This window comes from Pituophis catenifer, unplaced genomic scaffold (genome assembly GCF_029215685.1).
Source record: "Pituophis catenifer annectens isolate HBS135680 unplaced genomic scaffold, rPitCat1.0.hap2 SCAF_6, whole genome shotgun sequence".
Taxonomy (NCBI): Eukaryota; Metazoa; Chordata; class Lepidosauria; order Squamata; family Colubridae; genus Pituophis; species Pituophis catenifer.
The window spans coordinates 70816575-70833899 of record NW_027256886.1 but is presented as its reverse complement, the minus strand read 5'-3'; the positions used below and the strand labels follow the sequence as shown (position 1 = coordinate 70833899).

The 17325-nt window shown below is 38.2% G+C and overlaps 1 protein-coding gene across 1 annotated transcript; it reads left to right on the top strand.

Moving 5' to 3' along the window:
• Window positions 1-488: 488 nt before the first annotated feature.
• Window positions 489-16454, top strand: LOC139318721 (uncharacterized). The gene is made up of 4 exons (XM_070946302.1): window positions 489-570; window positions 6709-6782; window positions 9002-9163; window positions 15903-16454. The coding sequence occupies exons 1-4, from the start codon at window positions 489-491 to the stop codon at window positions 16452-16454; spliced, it is 870 nt and encodes a 289-aa protein (XP_070802403.1).
• The last annotated feature ends 871 nt before the right edge of the window (window positions 16455-17325 follow it).

The window sequence follows — 17325 nt, the reverse complement described above, 5'->3', positions numbered from 1 at the left end:
CCCAAGGGTAGCTCTTTCCAAAACCCCTGAACCCTCCTAATGCAACACCTAGAAAAGTGCAATTAGAAAGAAATCATCAGCAATTTCTAACTGAAAATGAACACAGTTTGAGAATACTCTTTTTACTTAGACCCAGCCCAGATGTGGAAATTATATGGAGTGGCCTATTCTGATACCATTTCTTTTCTTGAACTCTCAATTATCCTAGCTCTGCAAATTTTGGAAGAGGTATTGTTATAAAGTAATAGCATGCAGGAGCAGTAAGCTTAACTCTTACTAAAATTACCGTAAACTATAATATTCCTTTTTCCCACCAATTCTTCTGACATTTGAAATTTGAGGCTCATGCTTGTATCAGGGGTGGGGGGAGGCATATAAATAGACTATATGCATGAAAGAAGAGATTGCTGAACTGAAATAGACTTTAAACTCCTTTCCTCTTCTTTTCCCAGTGAATTGTCTGTTTTTATTCCAATCAATGAGGCACGATGGCTCAGTGGTTAAAGACACTGAGCTTGTCAGCTGGAAAGCTGACAGCCCAGGTTCAAGAACTGTGTGCCATGCCACAGAGTGAGAGTTCCCATTATTTACGCCACGATCATGCCTACCTAGCAGTTTGAAAGCATGCAAATGCAAGTAGATAAATAGGTACCACTTTGACGGGAAGGTTCCGTGTGTCTCAGTAGTGGGTTTCAATTTCGGTCACTACCAGTTTGCTCGTAGGCGGGTGTGCACTCACACACGCGCACAACGCTTCTGTGCATGTGCAGAGGCATCCGGGCGGGTGGGCGGAGCCTCCTGCCGCCGCCACTACCGGTTTACCCAATCCGGGGCGAATCGGTAGCAACCCACCATTGGCCTCAGTGTATAGTCATGCTGGCCACATGACCACAGAAACCTCTTCAGACCACACAGGCTCTCAGGTAATAAGCGGAGATGAGCACTCCCCCCACCAGAGGGGAACAGGGGAAACTTTTACCTTTCCCTTATTCCAATCAAGCTATCAGATTCAAGTAGGAGAAAAATCACTTTGGTGGGCAATGAACACAGAAGAGTTAAGCTAACTTTGCTCAACTTGTCTCATTCTGCAGATTGCCTTCTCCCATTGCAACTTTCTTAAAGAGGGGTAGGACTTAAGTTTTCAAAAAAGATGGGGGCATTGGAAGATGTCACCCGGGGGTGGGGGGGAAGCTGTGAGTTTCAGTATGGCTGTGGTAGACTTTGAAATGTCATTGATCATCTTCATTTTAAACGTTCATTATTTATCTATCAAATGGCCTACAGCAACAATTCACCTCTAATAATCCTCTACATAGGAAGAATGCTAATTGAAAAGCTTTACAGATGGTAATATTAAAAATTAAATGTGCTCCTCCAGATTGCTCTTTATTTTTCTCTCAGGTATGATTAAATGGTTTCTCCCATCTGCTGCCTCTCCCCTAGCTTGAACTTAGCACGGTTTTAAGTGTTTATTCTTCTCAAACAAATCTAATGTATAGCTCAATAAAGCAAAAGATCCAAATTAAATAGAAAAGGCCCTATCTGGAGGAGGAGGTTCAAATCTCATCAAAATCAGTAGTCTGTAAATGCATAATGAGAAGCCTAAACTGGCAATCCTGTACATACTAAACAGGAGGCAGATTGCATGCATGATTCCGCTGATTTTAGTAGCATTTGGAATCACCTTTGAGACTTCAGCTCGATAAACTCCCAAGAGACATTGATTTTCCTTTTCTTTACAACAATCAATTTGGCTCGAGAAGTATTTATAGTGTACATGGATCCTACACTATCCTGCAAACCTACAAGTCTAATTTAATGGACTAAGAAGGACTAGGGGTGACATGATAGCAATGTTCCAATATCTAAAGGGCTCAACCTATTCTCCAAAGCACCTGAGGGGCAGTATAAGAAGCAGTCAATGAGAGACCCAATCTAGAATTAAGGAGAAATTTCCTGAACAGTTAGAACGATTAGTGGAATGGCTTTCCTTCAGAAGTTTTGAGTGCTCCATCACTGGAGGTTTTTAAGAAGAGATTGGACAGCCGTTTGTCTGAAATGGTACAAGGTCTCCTGCTTGAGCAAGGGTTGGAGTAGAAGACCTCCAAGCTCCCTTCCAACTCTGTGGTTCTGTTTAATACAGCACTCATAATTGAAATGTTATGTCCTTCAATACACTTAAATATAAGTGGTTATCGTCATCATTGCTCAATTGCAAATTAAATGTGCACCCAAGATATAAAAATAAATAAAAATTAAAAATTAAATTAAATTAAAGAGCTTTCAGATATACAGTATATACTGAACTGGTCACAATTGTACCGGGGACGTGGTGGCTCAGTGGCTAAGATGCTGAGCTTGTCAATCGAAAGTTCAGCAGTTTGAGTCCCTAGTGCCGCGTAATGAGGTGAGCTCCCATTACTTACTCTCAGCTTATGCCAACCTAGTAGTTCGAAAGCACGTAAAAATCCAAGTAGAAAAATAGGGACAACCTTTGGTGGGAAGGTAACAGCGTTCCATGCGCCTTTGGCATTTAGTCATGCCGGCAACATGACCATGGACAGTGCTGGCTCTTCAGCTTTGAAACGGAGATTAGCACCGCCCCCTAGAGTTGGGTACAACTAGCACATATATGCGTGGGGAACCTTTACCTTTACCTTTATCAATCCTTTTCCAGATATGACGCAAGTCCTTCTGTAACAGAAGTTGCCCAGTTTTCTGAAATGATTTCTGGATAGCAGAAGCAAGGAGATGAGAATGACATATAAATTATGGAGAGAAGATCCAAGACACAAATAGAAACTCCATTTTTCCTGTAGTGGATTTTTCCATTTTTTCCTTCCTTCTTTTCGAGAAGGAAGGATGAAGGAGAGATGAAGAAAATAATTTCTTTCAAGACACCAAAGATTAAGATATAGCCAATATCAGATGAAATGTGTAATCTTTAGCAATTCGAATTCAAGTTCCTAGTACTCCTATGCTAGATATATTTATGATCTGTGCATTTATTGTTGCCATAACAACCAATTCCCTTCTTTCTCATTATTTCCAATGAATTTACCCACAAGGTTCCCACGTATTACTTTTAACCATTTTTTTGAACATATATTTACATTCACAAATGTAATACAAGTAATTGAATTAATGTCATGTTTTTCTTTTCTTTTTAAATTTTTAATTCAGACGTGGATATGCACAGCAAGAGGTAAGATGTACATCCCCTACATTTATTTTAGTAAAAAGTTATAATTTATAGCTGTTTCCTTCAGCATAGTTCTGAAGAATTTAATCCACTGAATTAAATGTTATCAGTGAGAATTATGGATGTGTATAAGTCTTCCTGAACTTTTAGATATAACACCTATAGCTCTTTTTTTCTTTTCTGTTTGCTGCCTACATTCCAAACTTTTAAAGTGATTAAAAGACATTATTTGCTATAATAAATGAATGGTTATGAGTTAAATGCTTTCAGAAAGGCTGCCCCAGAAAAAAAAATGTTTTTGCTACCCACAAATAAACAGAGATATTATTTCTAAAAATGTGCCTTTTCTGGATTCCTGATACCCTCTGCCTATTCTTATATCATAAGTTGTATAATTTATTGGCCAGCCTTGACAGCCAAGTTATGTTATTTCATAATTGCAATTTTGTACTTAGACCCATAAACCGTACTACAACGTACACAGAATTTTCTTCCCTTATTAATTGAAGCCTGCACCTGCATTTTGAAATCAAAAGTCCAATTAACAAGACTGCTCTGTAAAATTGTAAGATGTATGTTTTATAAATAGGAATCAATTTCAGGATGAATACAGAACTTGACATTACGAACAGAGGAGGGAAATAGGGAAGAAAATGATGCAAGATGCCTTGAAACACCAACAAAACTATCACAGAATATTTTCTGCACTGAATATAAAATATAGCTGAATACTGAAAACTGTGAAAATAGATGCAAATGGAGTAATGACCTTATTAATAGGTGACCTTCTAAAATAGTTGTTGGGTGACAGAACTGAGACAGTTTATACTGGGAAACTGTTTGCAGCTTACAGGAGCCTTGCTAATGGAATTTACAACAGGGCCCCAAAAGGAAGTTTAACACTCAAGCATCTTCGTTTTCTGAATCTGAGGTGTTTTAGCCCTTTAGCCTTGAAAGAAAATCACTTTGGTCCTGAAACCAAACGGTAGCTCTGTTGTAACCCTATAAAAGTATGCTATTGTTCTAATGAGATAAAAATTACTCTGCAACTATTTATTTGCCTTTTTCCATTAAATCAAATTTATATATATATATTTTTCCTTGTCAGCAACAGCAATTGCTGAGACCTTCTCTTCTCAGACCCGAGGTACCGTTTTCTTCCTTATTCTAGAATTCTCCAAGCACTTGTCTTAAATTCTAGATTCTGACCAACATTGTGGAACATGTCTTTTTTTTTTTTGTCAGAGAAGGAAAAGGAAACAAATGTGTGATATAATTGTTAAGATGCACTGATATCTGATGCCTTGCAGTTCCGCCAGTTTATTTCAGGTTTTTAAAGTTGATACATTTCTGTAACCTCTGTGGAAGAGGCTTGGTCCTTAGTTCACTGTAAGTCCAACCTAAGTTTCAAACAAATTACATCTTTGCAGAAGAGATAATTATAAGTCCATGACATACTTCACCGATCATATTTGATATTTCGATTCCAGCAGGAGGGAAAGGAAAATGACCATACTGAAACCCAAACCAATGTATCAAAGCCAATATTTGCCACCAGGCAGGTTCAAAGGGTAGGGTTTTTTTTTAAAAAAAAATCAAATTGTGGTCATGATTAGAGCTCCAAGTGCAACCTCACAGCTTCTATCTTGATTTTTTTTGACCATAAACATTTTGAGCCACTTATTTTAGAATCCTATATTTAGGTGCAGCCTTAAAGTCTTGAGTTATAATCACTGTTCAGTGCAGGTCGGAGATAAGGAAGATAATCTTGACCATTAAATGTAAACACCATTATGTAGGCAAAACTGGCAGAAACTTTTTTTAAAAAAATTTAAAAAAATCAAAATATTTAAAATCCATCGCTGATTTACTCTAGCAGGAGAGGATACAGTATATAAGCTGTCCCCAACCTTGGCCCAGCCCGGGTGGGGGGGACAGAGGGGAACAGGTGCATGCATGCTAACCCGCCACTCACACAAGTTGAGCTGCGCAGATGTGTGTGCACACCAGTCAGTCTCTTGCGCGGCCTGGTTCCAAACAGGCCACAGCTCAGTAGTGGGCCGTGGGCTGATTATTGGAGACCCCTGCAGTATAGCACAATCTTAGTTGCAAGATTCTGTGATTATAGTCAATTTCAATAAAAGTAATTCCAACCTTCCCTTGGAATTGATTTGCTTATCGGATCTACTGAGAGGGGCTGACAGCAGATCAATTAGAGTTTCCCTGACATAGGACAATCCAGTCTTTTTGTTTGTTTATTTTCAAGAGCTGCAGGAAAGAATTTATAACTTCATGTAGACAATCCGTTCCTCTGGCTGACAGCTCATATAGTCAGGCGGTTGCCCTAAACAGACCTGAGAATTTTGAAATGGACTTCATTGACAAGTGTTCCTTTAGATCAGAAGAGGGAAGCTTGTATATCATATTTGCAAGGGGGGTGGGGAGAAGGGAGGATATTATTGGGAGAAATAAAAGCCCTTTGTTCTTTTCAGCAAACGAATTTATGACATTTTCCTGAAGAGATTGTGAAAATGCTTACAGATAAACACAGAAAGATTTAAATTGCAGATACTCAATATTATAAAAACCTTCAAATCCAAGAACCCCTTATTATCCAGTCTCCATATCCCCAGTTTATTATATGCATTGTTATATATATATATATATATTAGATCTGGGTATCCGTGGTAACAAATTTCATGTATCCGTGATATTTGGTACGTTTTTTGTGTATTTCATGCGTTCACATGGATTGTTTCACATGTGTGAAGTACGTTTTTAGAGCGTCATTATATGCAGTCTCATTATCTGCTGTTGTTAAACCAGAACAAACATTTCACAGCAATGAGAGGCACTCTTACAGAATTGTCAATTGGTTAGAAGGGAATAGATCCAGGGGTGGGATTCAAATAATTTAACAACCGGTTCTCTGCTCTAATGACCAGCTGGGTAGGTGTGGTTTGGTGGTCATGTCATCATGTGGGCCTGCCCAACTCAACGTCATTCATGTCGATGGCGCTTTGCCTTAGCTGTTACAATATAATAAGGGTTAACCAGAGAGACAGTTTCTGTAAGTAGGGCAATAAAGATTAGGCTAGAAACAACACCAGAATGTTTCCTTCCTGCCTTCCTTACAGGATTAGCCCTGTAAAGTGGAAAAAAACAAAATAAGATTTCTTCCAACAATTGGTTCCCCGAATTGCTTAGAAAGTTAACAACCGGTTCTCCCAAATAGGTGCAAACTGGCTGAATCCCACCACTGAATAGATCATATAATGAACCTATAGTTGAAATTATAAAAATTCTACTATCATTATTTAATGTTTCTTACAACTAGTTTGTTCAATGGCTGTCACATCCTGTGAATAAGTTGAATTCTTATTGAATTTTGAATATTTTTAAAGAAATATTTTAACTAAATATATAGCAATAAAATAAAAACATATTATGCTCAAGGTTGTTTACATTTAGTAACATATGGATCTGTGTATTCCTCTGTATGGCAGGAACTTTCAATGGAATCAGGTATCGATCCCGGACAAGAGTATTATGGGCAAGATTACTACAGTTACGAACATGGGTATGATTCATTTTTTATTATTTTTAGTATGACTTCATAGATTATAAATCTCTACTGTTACTATTTATTGAAAGCATATCATAGCTGGAATCTGAAGACTGTGCTCAAGGTATTAAGCATTAGTTAATTTAAACAACAGGCGTCTTTAGTAGGGTTTTTCAACCATGAGATGTAATTGAAATGTCATCCCTATAATACATGGTGTATCTGGAAGACCTCAGGTTGGGAAAGATTTACCTATTATTAATATCAATTGCTTGTCAAAATCCATTATGTTAAAAAGCACTTGACTTTGATTATATGCACTTTTCAACAATGTTCAAGAATGAATCCAGCTAGATAGGTCATTAAAGTTTATTACAATAATTGGCTAGCATCAATGAGTAGGTAGGCAACTAGATTGGAAAGTTTGCAGATAATTGTTACTTTTTGGATTTAATTGCATAAGAGGTCTTCAGCTTGTAAATCAAATAAGCAATAAAGGAATTCTTTATTAGATGCAGTATGACATAATGCATATACATTTTATCTTAGGAAAGCAATAGCATTTATATACAACTCTGCAGCGTATTACAGCACTCTTTGAGTGGTTTACAGTATCAGCATATTGCCCCCAACCATCTGGGTCCTCATTTTACTGACCTCAGAAGGATAGAAGGCTGAGTCAACCTTGAGCAGGTCAGGATTGAACTCCAGACTTTGGTCAGAGTTAGCCTGCAATACTAGATTCTAACCACTGCTCCACTACCGCTTCTAAGGATGGTAGTGGGACTATTTTTATCTCTACATCATAGGACCTAAAGCAAAGTATGGTCACCTGGAAAAATAACTTAAAATTCTAAAGAATCTGTTCCAACCGGAATATGTAGTTTTTGTGTGGGGGCACCTACTATCTGGAACGAGCTCCCCCCGGAGATACGGAGGATCCCGGATCAGCGTACCTTCCGTTGCGCGCTCAAGACATTCTTATTTCACCAAGCTGGCCTGACCTAAGTTTCTCCCCTTTTTAAATGGAAATTTTAAATTCAGTCTTAAATTATTGGGGTTTTAAATTTTCAGCCAAATTATTTAATTTGTTTTATTTTATTTTAAATTTTGTATTCATATGTTTTATTCTCAGGGCTGTTCACCACCCTGAGTCCTTCGGGAGTAGGGCGGTATACAAATTGAAATAATAAATAAATAAATAATAAATTGTGTGTCGATATGTTATCTAGGAACTATTCCTATCCCATTGCAGTAGAAGTAATGTTACAGACACAAATCTGACCATCTTTTATTTTAATAAAATTGGAATATCTAATGAATTTTGGTCAAATAGCTGTGTCATAAACTAGAATTAATGATATCCTGTTTCTCAGGAAACGGGATGTTATAGTATTTCTTACTAACCACTCCTTCTTTTGCACTTACAATTATTACTGTTCCTCAGGAAACGTAGTGTTACAGTATTGCTTACTAATCATGCCTCTTTTTGCACTTACAATTATTACTTTTTATTACTTTTGAGGGGTTTTGTTTGTATCTGTGAAGGTAAAATGTGGACACATCTTTCAAGGGTAAGTCTAGAAGCAATTGGTGGCACAGCGGACTAAAGTGCTGTTAAGTAGCACTTAGCTGCCAGCTGCCTGCAATTACTGCGAGTTCAGATCTCACCAGGCTCAAGGTTGACTCAGCCTTCCATCCTTCCAAGGTAGGTAAAATGAGGACCTGGATTGTGGGGGCAATAAGCTGACTTTGTATAAAAAAGAACACCGCCGGGGGGAGGTGGGCAAAAGCCTTACTAAGCAGGTATGAAGGCTATTGCTTAACACATTGTAAGCCGCCCTGAGTCTCCTGAGAAGGGTGGCATATAAATCGAACCAATAAATAAATAAATAAATAAATTTAAGTTTAAGTTTAATGTGATTTATATGCGCCCTATCTCCAATGGACTCAGGGCGGCTCACAACAATAAAATGCACAATTGCACATTAAAACAATATGAAATTAAAAGTCCAAATTAAAACAGTTTAAAATCAATTTAAAACTATTAAGACCCCCCCCCATATCAGTCCAAGCTATGAGGTCTTCAAATCACGGCGGAACGAGCAAAGGTCAAATAAATGATTGGGTTTTTAATTGGGCAAGGGATGGAGAAACTGAAAGTGATGGAATAAGTAAAATATACATATAGTATATGTACTATACAGTAATCGAATGGTATAAAAACATGGAAGTTGTCTGTACCTGGTTTTTCCACCAGGTACGAATTGCCTCAATACGGAAGTCGGCGGCGCCTGTTGTCTCCTTCTGGAATGTATGATGAATATGGAGAAGTGGTTGTGGAGAGTGACGGTGGATATTATTATAGTCCACAGGGGACCTCTACAGAAGCAGAGGTAGGCTTTGATGCTATTCCAAAATTCACTTGAATTCATTGTTCTGGTATGCAGAAGCTCTAATATTCTCTGTGTGCAATAAGTTATCTGGTTTTATATTCAAACACCTTCTAAAAGAATTCTAAAAGAAGCCAATGGCAAGAAATTCAGAGAAGAGAAGTTCAGCGTTTCTTGCTTGCATATCTCCAGAAAGAGACCATAATGCTGATAGAGCTGTCTAAAGCCAGACAGATTTAATTTAATTTAATTTTGATTTTGCTTGACTTTGGCTTTTCCATAGCAGCTTGCCAGCTACCCTCCCATACTGACCTCATCCCATCTTCATAAATAAAGTTCTTGTCTTCTTCTTCATTGTCCAGAAAATCTTTTCTGGGACAAGACAAAGTCATGCACGGAAATGCACAATTGAAAAATGCAAAAGTACAACTGAAGCAGGGGTGAAATGCTCCTGGATCATACCAGATTGCCCGGTCCGGTAGCGATCTTGGCTGTTGGTTCGGCGATCCGGTAGCGATGGCAGAGCAAAGCTCCGCCCACCCATCCAGGTGTCATTACTTCCTGGTTTTAACCAGGAAGTAATGTGTTTTTTACCTTCTGCGCATGCGCAGAAGGTTTTGCACATGTGCAGAAGGTCTGCATGCACACATGACATGCACACATGGCACGTACACTTCCGAACCGGTAAGGAAGGTAAGTAGATTTCACCCCTGAACTGAAGGGACAGCCTTCTCCAAAAAAACCCTTCTCCTTCCATTCATTTATCTTTGGACCCATATCACTACCAGTGTTTGGATCTTTGCTAATTAAAAAAAAGTTGGAAAAAAATTAGAAATTCACATATATTTATAAATATATATTTATAAATAAGGGCCGCAAACCAGTGGTGGGTTCCTCCCGGTTCAGTCCGGTTCGGCCAAGCCGGTAGCGGTGACGATATGACGTCACCGAACCAGTTCTCCCCCCCGCCCTCCCACCCCTACCCACCCACGTTATTCTTACCTTTTATTTGGTCCCACCCCCAATCTATTGCTGCCTCCTGAGTCCCAGCTGATGACTAGAGGGAAAAAAACTGTTTAAACTCTTGCCACGGGGCTTCAAAGGGCCGTCCTACAGCTGATCAGTGTTAAAAGCAAACAAATGAGTCGGGTCGTAAGTGCGAGGACTGGTCGTAAGTGCGAGGACCTTCCAGAAATAACTCTGACCAGCTAGCCACACCCACCTAGTCACATGATCTCCAAGCCACACCCACAAAATAAGCCACGCCCACAGAACCGGTAGTAAAAAAATTTAGAACCCACCCCTGCCGCAAACTACCACATTCCTGAAGTCAGAATTAAAGTGCAGCATAAATATTCGATAAGTTCAAATATATACAGGTGGATTATTTAGGGCTTAAAAGACTATAAAGTGACTACTGGAATTTTAATCAACAAATCCTTGAAACCATCAGTTAATTTGTTATTTCTGAAGTGGATAATCTATCATTATTTCTGTCTTTGAAATAATAACCAACTGACATTATCTTTAAACTTATTTATTATTTCTGTAGTAATATTCATAGAACATAGAATAGCAGAGTTACCTTGGAGGTCATCTAGATTCTTCCCCTCGGAGCATTGGGGAGACCTAGTTGCAGATATAGTATGACTGAAGTGCACTTTAATAAATATGATGGCTACTTGTAAATAAATAAATACATTTTCTCTGTCCCTGAGCTTCATGTCGTAGCAGCAACTATTCCTTCCTTACAGTCTTCAAGATGTTTAGTATTGGTACGGTTAATATACAACAGCCAATAACTCATGAAAAGTAGCATATATTACATTTTTGTTCCGGTAAACAGCCACACCACATTCATAGTTATATATAGGCCTAAAACCAGACTTTATTTATTTTTTAAAAAATATGGTTTTGACATCTCCTATTCTTGTTCAGATCTATAGTACCCTCTAGTGGTCCAAGTTAATAATTTTTAAAAAAATGTTTATAATAAAAAAAACACACAATTCAATTTTTCCAGCTAACGAATGGATATCTAAAATCTTTCGCAAAATATCAGGTTGATATATGAGATTATAAAATTAAAAGGGAGTGATCTCTGCTAATCCCCAACATTTTGTGTAACATGTAAAATTTAACACAAAATGCCCCAAAGCTAAAGATTCTTTTAGGAAAATAGTTATTGCCAATATTCCTTGAATACACAGATATTCAGGATTTTTTAAAAGAAAAATCATCATATTTATTGAGACAAGTTTTAATTATCACTCAGGATTTTAAAAAGTGCTACACAGGCATTCAACTTTCCTAGGATGCTACAAAAATTAGGATCCACCTGTTTGTTCTAGATATTAGTTACTCTGGGTTTTTTCCCCATCTGTGTATTCTATGGTACCAAGTTTCATTCCAGAAAGTTTTCCAAAATTGTGCTAAAGTGATATATAAATTTCATTTATGTAATTAACAGGGAACAAGTCAAGTTGGAAGAGCTGTAATCCAGAAACCAGGTTCTCGATTAGCTATTAGTAGTACAGGTAAAGAGAAGACTGTAAGAGAAAGTCCAATCCAGAAAAAAAGGAAACTAAGAGCAGTGATGCAGCTGGGCCGAATAGCGGTCAGTGCTCACAGGCCAGTAATAACTGAAGCAGCACCATCCCCATGGAAAAAAGCCAAGATCTTTCCAATGATGCTACAAAAAGGAGGCGGTAAAGATTCAGATTATGTCAAGCTGATGGCAGCACAGCAAGCGGATGGAGAAGACAGTAAGGTTATTGAGGGAAGCTATTTCCAGAAATCAGCAGGTGAAGGACCATCTTCAAAGGAGCTTGGTAAATTTAAACATGCTAGTATTTTGAAGAAAGGTCGGGAACATGGTACCTCTGAGGAAGTAAGTGAATCTGAATCTAAGTCGGGAATTTCAATTAGTGTCACAGCAGAAAGTGAATCTGAAGTTAGTGATTATGGAAAAAGGAAAGAAATAACATCATCTTCTAAGACATCGTCTTCTAAAACAACATCTTCTTCTAAGACAACATCGTCTTCTAAAACAACATCTTCTAAGACAACATCGTCTTCTAAAACAACATCTTCTTCTAAGACAACATCATCTTCTCTGACAACATCATCTACTAAGTCAACTTCCTCCTCCGCATCCTCCTCCTCAACATCATCAGAAAGTAGTTCTTCAATATGTCAATCAGATAAAGATTATTTGAAAGTTACATTAGACCAAGATGAAGCTACTGAAAGCACAGTGGACTCTGATGAAGAACATTCAGATTCACCTGGCTCCACCTCAAGCAGCGACTCAGAAGATGGAACAATCAATTCTCAGAGCAAAGTTTCTGACATTGTAGAAGACGATACAGAATCAAACATCTCATCATTGATGCAAAGTTCCATCAGCAGTGAAGTTACTCCAAGGTCAAGGAAGGACAAGACTTCTGGGTCCAGTTTCAAAAAACATTCTACAGCTGGAAGTGAATTAGATGATGCAATAGTTGAAATATCTGAAGAGACAGAAGAATCAGCTTCCATTGTAGAAGAGGAGCAAGAAAAAGCAGAAGAGGAGGAGGAGGAAGAAGAAGGAGAAGAAGAGGAAGAAGGAGAAGGAGAAGAGGAAGAAGGAGGAGAGGGAGAAGAAGAGGAGGAAGAAGAGGAGGAAGAAAGGGAAGAGGAAGAGGGAGAAGGAGCAGAGGAAGAAGGAGGAGAGGAGGAGGAAGAGGGAGAGGGAAAAGGAGAAGAGGAGGAAGAAGAGGAGGAGGAGGAGGAATCAAGTGACCATGAAGCCACGTCCAATAGTGAAAACATTACCTCCAGCCAACAAACAGGGAGCAGTGAAGAACAGACTGATGGAGATACTACTGAAAAGGAGAAAAGCACTATGAAGAAACCAACATCTGCAAGAGTTTCCAAAGAAGGCATGAAAAGTGAAAATATAAAGAAAAAGGGCCCTGAAGAGTATTTAGGCGAGTCAGAGAATGACACCAAAGATGTCCCTGATACTACAGAATCAGACATGCCTAGCGATTCGACATCCTTTTAAAAGAAAAGTGAGACTATAGTTAGAAAGTTTGCAGTGAAGTGGGTTTGTCTGTAATTTGTTTGCTGTGCACTCTGTATTCCTCTTTGCCAATGAGAAAGCGTTATTATGAAAATCCCATAGAACAAACCAGGTAGACAAAATATGGAAGATAGTCATACTTTTGCAGACGTACTACTTGTTCTAATCGGAAAAGGTCAAGAGGCCTAAAGAATTAAATATTAAATCTCTCAGTGCTATGACAAAGCATTCTAGAATAAGGATATTAAAAGCAGTTTCATGCAGTATAAATCACCATGTAACGCTTTCTGGTTCGCTGGTTTATTCAGGCGTAGAGATGCTTGAAGATGTGAACTGCTCTGACCCTTCTTTCTAGTGATGGTTAATTCACACATGGAAGTTTTCCCTTGACACTGCAATTGTCAAGAAAACCCATGTGAATTAGTTATGCACTGAAACATATGTACATTACTATAATGCATGGTTTGTATTTTCTTAAAAGTGCCTGCATATCTTTAAAAAGCAATTCTATTTATACATATTTTTTCTCACTTTAACTTAGTGTGCAAATAAGCTCTCTCTTTATTCCTTAAGCTGATAGTTAGTTTTGTTTTTTTGCATGGAAATTCATCTTGAAGTCGATTGATGCTTCCTTGGCTGGTGCCAATTATAAGGATACTATAGACTCTCATTGCACTTTTTAGTTGCTTGTTTATGAATTTCATATTTAGATAAAATAATTTAAATGATGAGATATGTGTTCATATTAGATCCTTGGTAAATGGTTTTTTTTTCTATTCATGTCCATACCTTCCACTTCCTTGAAGAATAAAAATTATTCTTTCATTTGATACAATGACCCATGATAAGAAGAAATACCAAGCACTCTTCATAAGTCCTTGTTAAATGTATTTTGAATGACTTTTGAATGGAAGAAAGCGATTATGTTTAAAATACTAACCTTATTGTTAGCATGAGTACCATCTGTGTTGCTAAGTCCTATACATTTGTCAGTTTTTAATTTTATGTTGATAGTTTAATTTTTTCATAATAAGGCTTTCATATATGAACTTTGAATAATTATTCATTATCTCTTCATGGAGGGATGTGCATCAAATTATGGTTATGCCTATCCAAGGCTGGGCTTCAAAAAATTTAGCAAGGTGTTCTCTGCCCGGTTGCTGGGTGGATATGGCCATAGTCGGTGTGGCCTAGCTGGCCTCCTGCACCATGGCGGGGGGGGGGCGCTTTTGTCCTTTCTGGACTCCGGAAGCTTTCCGCGAACCTCTGGGAGGGCAAAAACAGCCTCCCCAGGCTTCAGAGGCCCTCTGGAGACTGGAAATGGGCCCGTTTCTGGCCTTCTCAAACTTCTGGTAGGCCCATTTTTCGCCCTACCCAAGCCTCCATGGGGGCTCCTGGCAGGGGAGGGGCAGGGTGGGTGTGGCCAGCCAGGAGTGAGATTTGAGGGTTCTCCAGACTGCACAGAATCTTAGCTAGAGGTTCTCCCGAACCCCCAGCAGCCCACTCCTGTGCCTATCCCAGTATCACTATAGTTCTTTACATTTTTTAGCTACTGGTTCACTTGAACAAAGTTCAGGAACTGAATTGATGCTTTCTGAGAAATTCCTCCATAGGGTAATAATGTGCAGAATTACCTACAGCTGTTTTACCTTGTGCAGGAGATGTCTGGAGATACAAATAAAGCTCCCCAAGCATGTTTCATATGATTGAAACAGAGATGTAGGCACAGACAGAAATATGCTTCTGAACCTTTTGAATGTTCAAATATCCATAAATATGACCTCAAACATGATTTGTTCTCCACACAAGTCCTAAAAGTAGACTCACTTAAACAATTGAGCCAAAAACCTACTGAAATATTGCAGAATTATTGAAAATTCAAAGAGGTTTGCAAACTTTTAAGCATTGCTTTGTATATATAGATTCATATCACTCTTCTATCCATAGGTGGTACCAATGATATTTCTTCCAAAGTTAGAATATTTTAGCCAATATAGATTCAAGACTAATCTTAAATGTATTAATTTAAGATCATTTTCAGTATGTTACTTAAATGTCATGATTGGGTGAATATTTTTTATTCTCCTCCTTCCGAATTGCACAACAGATTTTCACTGTGTCCTACTTTCCACATAATTGAAAAATAAACTTCCTGCATGCTACAAACCAGAGAGGAGAAGATGGGCAAAAGGGATGATTGCTTCATACACATTGTCTCAATATTGTTACAAGTTATTGTTTTAAATGCGCTTACCTTCCATTTCAAAGAGCATGGTGTGAGAAACTAGTGTCAACCGATGCATTAATCAGAGGAGCTATTGTAAATCTTATTTCTATGCTTAGTTTTTTTTTTTAAATAGAGACAAAAAAGCAGGCATGTTTTTATTTATTTATTATTATTATTATTTATTAGTTTGTCAAACATGTCCAAGATAGCAGGTATAAATATGAACATGGACATGAACAAAGGAAATGAATACAAATAAATGGGAACAGTAGGACAGGGACGGTAGGCACGCTGGTGCGCTTATGCACGCCCCCTTTACGGACCTCTTAGGAATGGGGTGAGGTCCACAGTAGACAGTTTAAGGTTGAAGCTGTTAAGGGTTAATGTTCTGCATTAAAAATAAACTAGGAGATACTTAAATATTTTCCTCTCTTTTTGTTGTCCTCCAGTGGGCCAAAAAGAAAAGGATCAAGTTGGTTCTTGATCCTGAATACGAGAGCAGCTCCACTGGAGAGGACAGTGCTCCAGAAAGCCAGAGGAACCGTCTCAGCCACCCCAATATTCCAGCCAACGGCAACAGCAATATCTACATAGCCCAAAATGGGTCAGTGATCAGAACCCGTCGAAGTTGCCTTTCGAACAATTTGAAGGTCACCTCTCCTGCCAGACTGGGAAAACAATTCAAGAAGCTCGATAAGTTAGGAGTAACGCACGAGGAAAACATCCCACTGAAGACATTTCCCACAGGGGCAACATCTAACGATAAACTGAACCCCAGACCATGTAGTGTTTCCTTTGCTGCCTCTGCTTTAGACACTGACAACATAGCAACCAAATCAGCAGGGAGCAGATTGAAAAGCACAGACCAGCAAGAGTCCATCGTTGAGAATGAAGGTATCAAAGAGACTTCGGACTTGCCGAGTGACCACGCACAGTCAGAAGATGAGGAACTCTGGATGGGCCCTTGGAACAACCTTCACATACCAATGACAAAACTGTGACCTCTCTTTTTCGTTTTAATTTTTATCTCCCATTTATAATAATAATTATAATGATAACAATAAAACCACTTTTTATCGTCACCAAGGAGAACCGTACAAACTTTGTATTGCGCATATGAGTTGTATACTTCGAACAAAATGCTTTAAAGTAAAAGGAAAACAAAAGACAAAAACAAAAACAAAACAAAAAATCCAGAAAATTTGCACTCACCTTTGTACTAATTATTTTTTCTTCCCACAAGTCTTTTTTTTTTTTTTTGGATGGGCTCCAAATTCACTGAACAAATTCTCATTAAAATGGACTCGTTTGTTGGCTTCAGAGTTATTGCCTAATAATAACAATCATAAAACTATTATTGGAATGTTCAAACAGTGATTGTTCAGTGTTTTTAACCGAAAAGGCAACCATGACATATTTGAACGATTTGTCTGTAAAACCCAGAAGAAGTTTGATTTCACAACATATAAACATGCATCAAGTAGATCTAGTAATAGTCACATATTGTCTATATTCTAAGTTTTTTTTCCAGATAGTTCCATGATTCTTTCTTTGACTATATCTTGTACCAGCTAGACTCACATTGATCATTCCAAGGTCAGTTTTGGTCTTGTAGGGGTTTATTCCTTCTTTGAATGATTCTTTATAACAAATTACAACTGCCTTTGAAATTCATTGTAGTCCTTTCAATGTGCCTTATACCTAATCAGAATGTATTCAAGAATGTAGCCATCTCAGCTAATGCTATACCTTTTTCCTGAGCCATTTATTCTACAAGCAATATTCCAGACCCTCCAGGTGATTTTTGTCCAAATTCAAGTTGAATCGAGTTTCTTCACATGTGACAGAGAGTTCTGATAGTTCAACTCAAGA

Bases quoted from the DNA above. Each gene is read 5' to 3' on its own strand.
- LOC139318721 (XM_070946302.1), top strand. From the start codon at position 489: ATGGCTCAGTGGTTAAAGACACTGAGCTTGTCAGCTGGAAAGCTGACA. The intron at 6,783-9,001 runs GTATGATTCATT...AAAACATGGAAG, and splicing joins TACTACAGTTACGAACATGG to TTGTCTGTACCTGGTTTTTC. The intron at 9,164-15,902 runs GTAGGCTTTGAT...GTTGTCCTCCAG, and splicing joins GGACCTCTACAGAAGCAGAG to TGGGCCAAAAAGAAAAGGAT.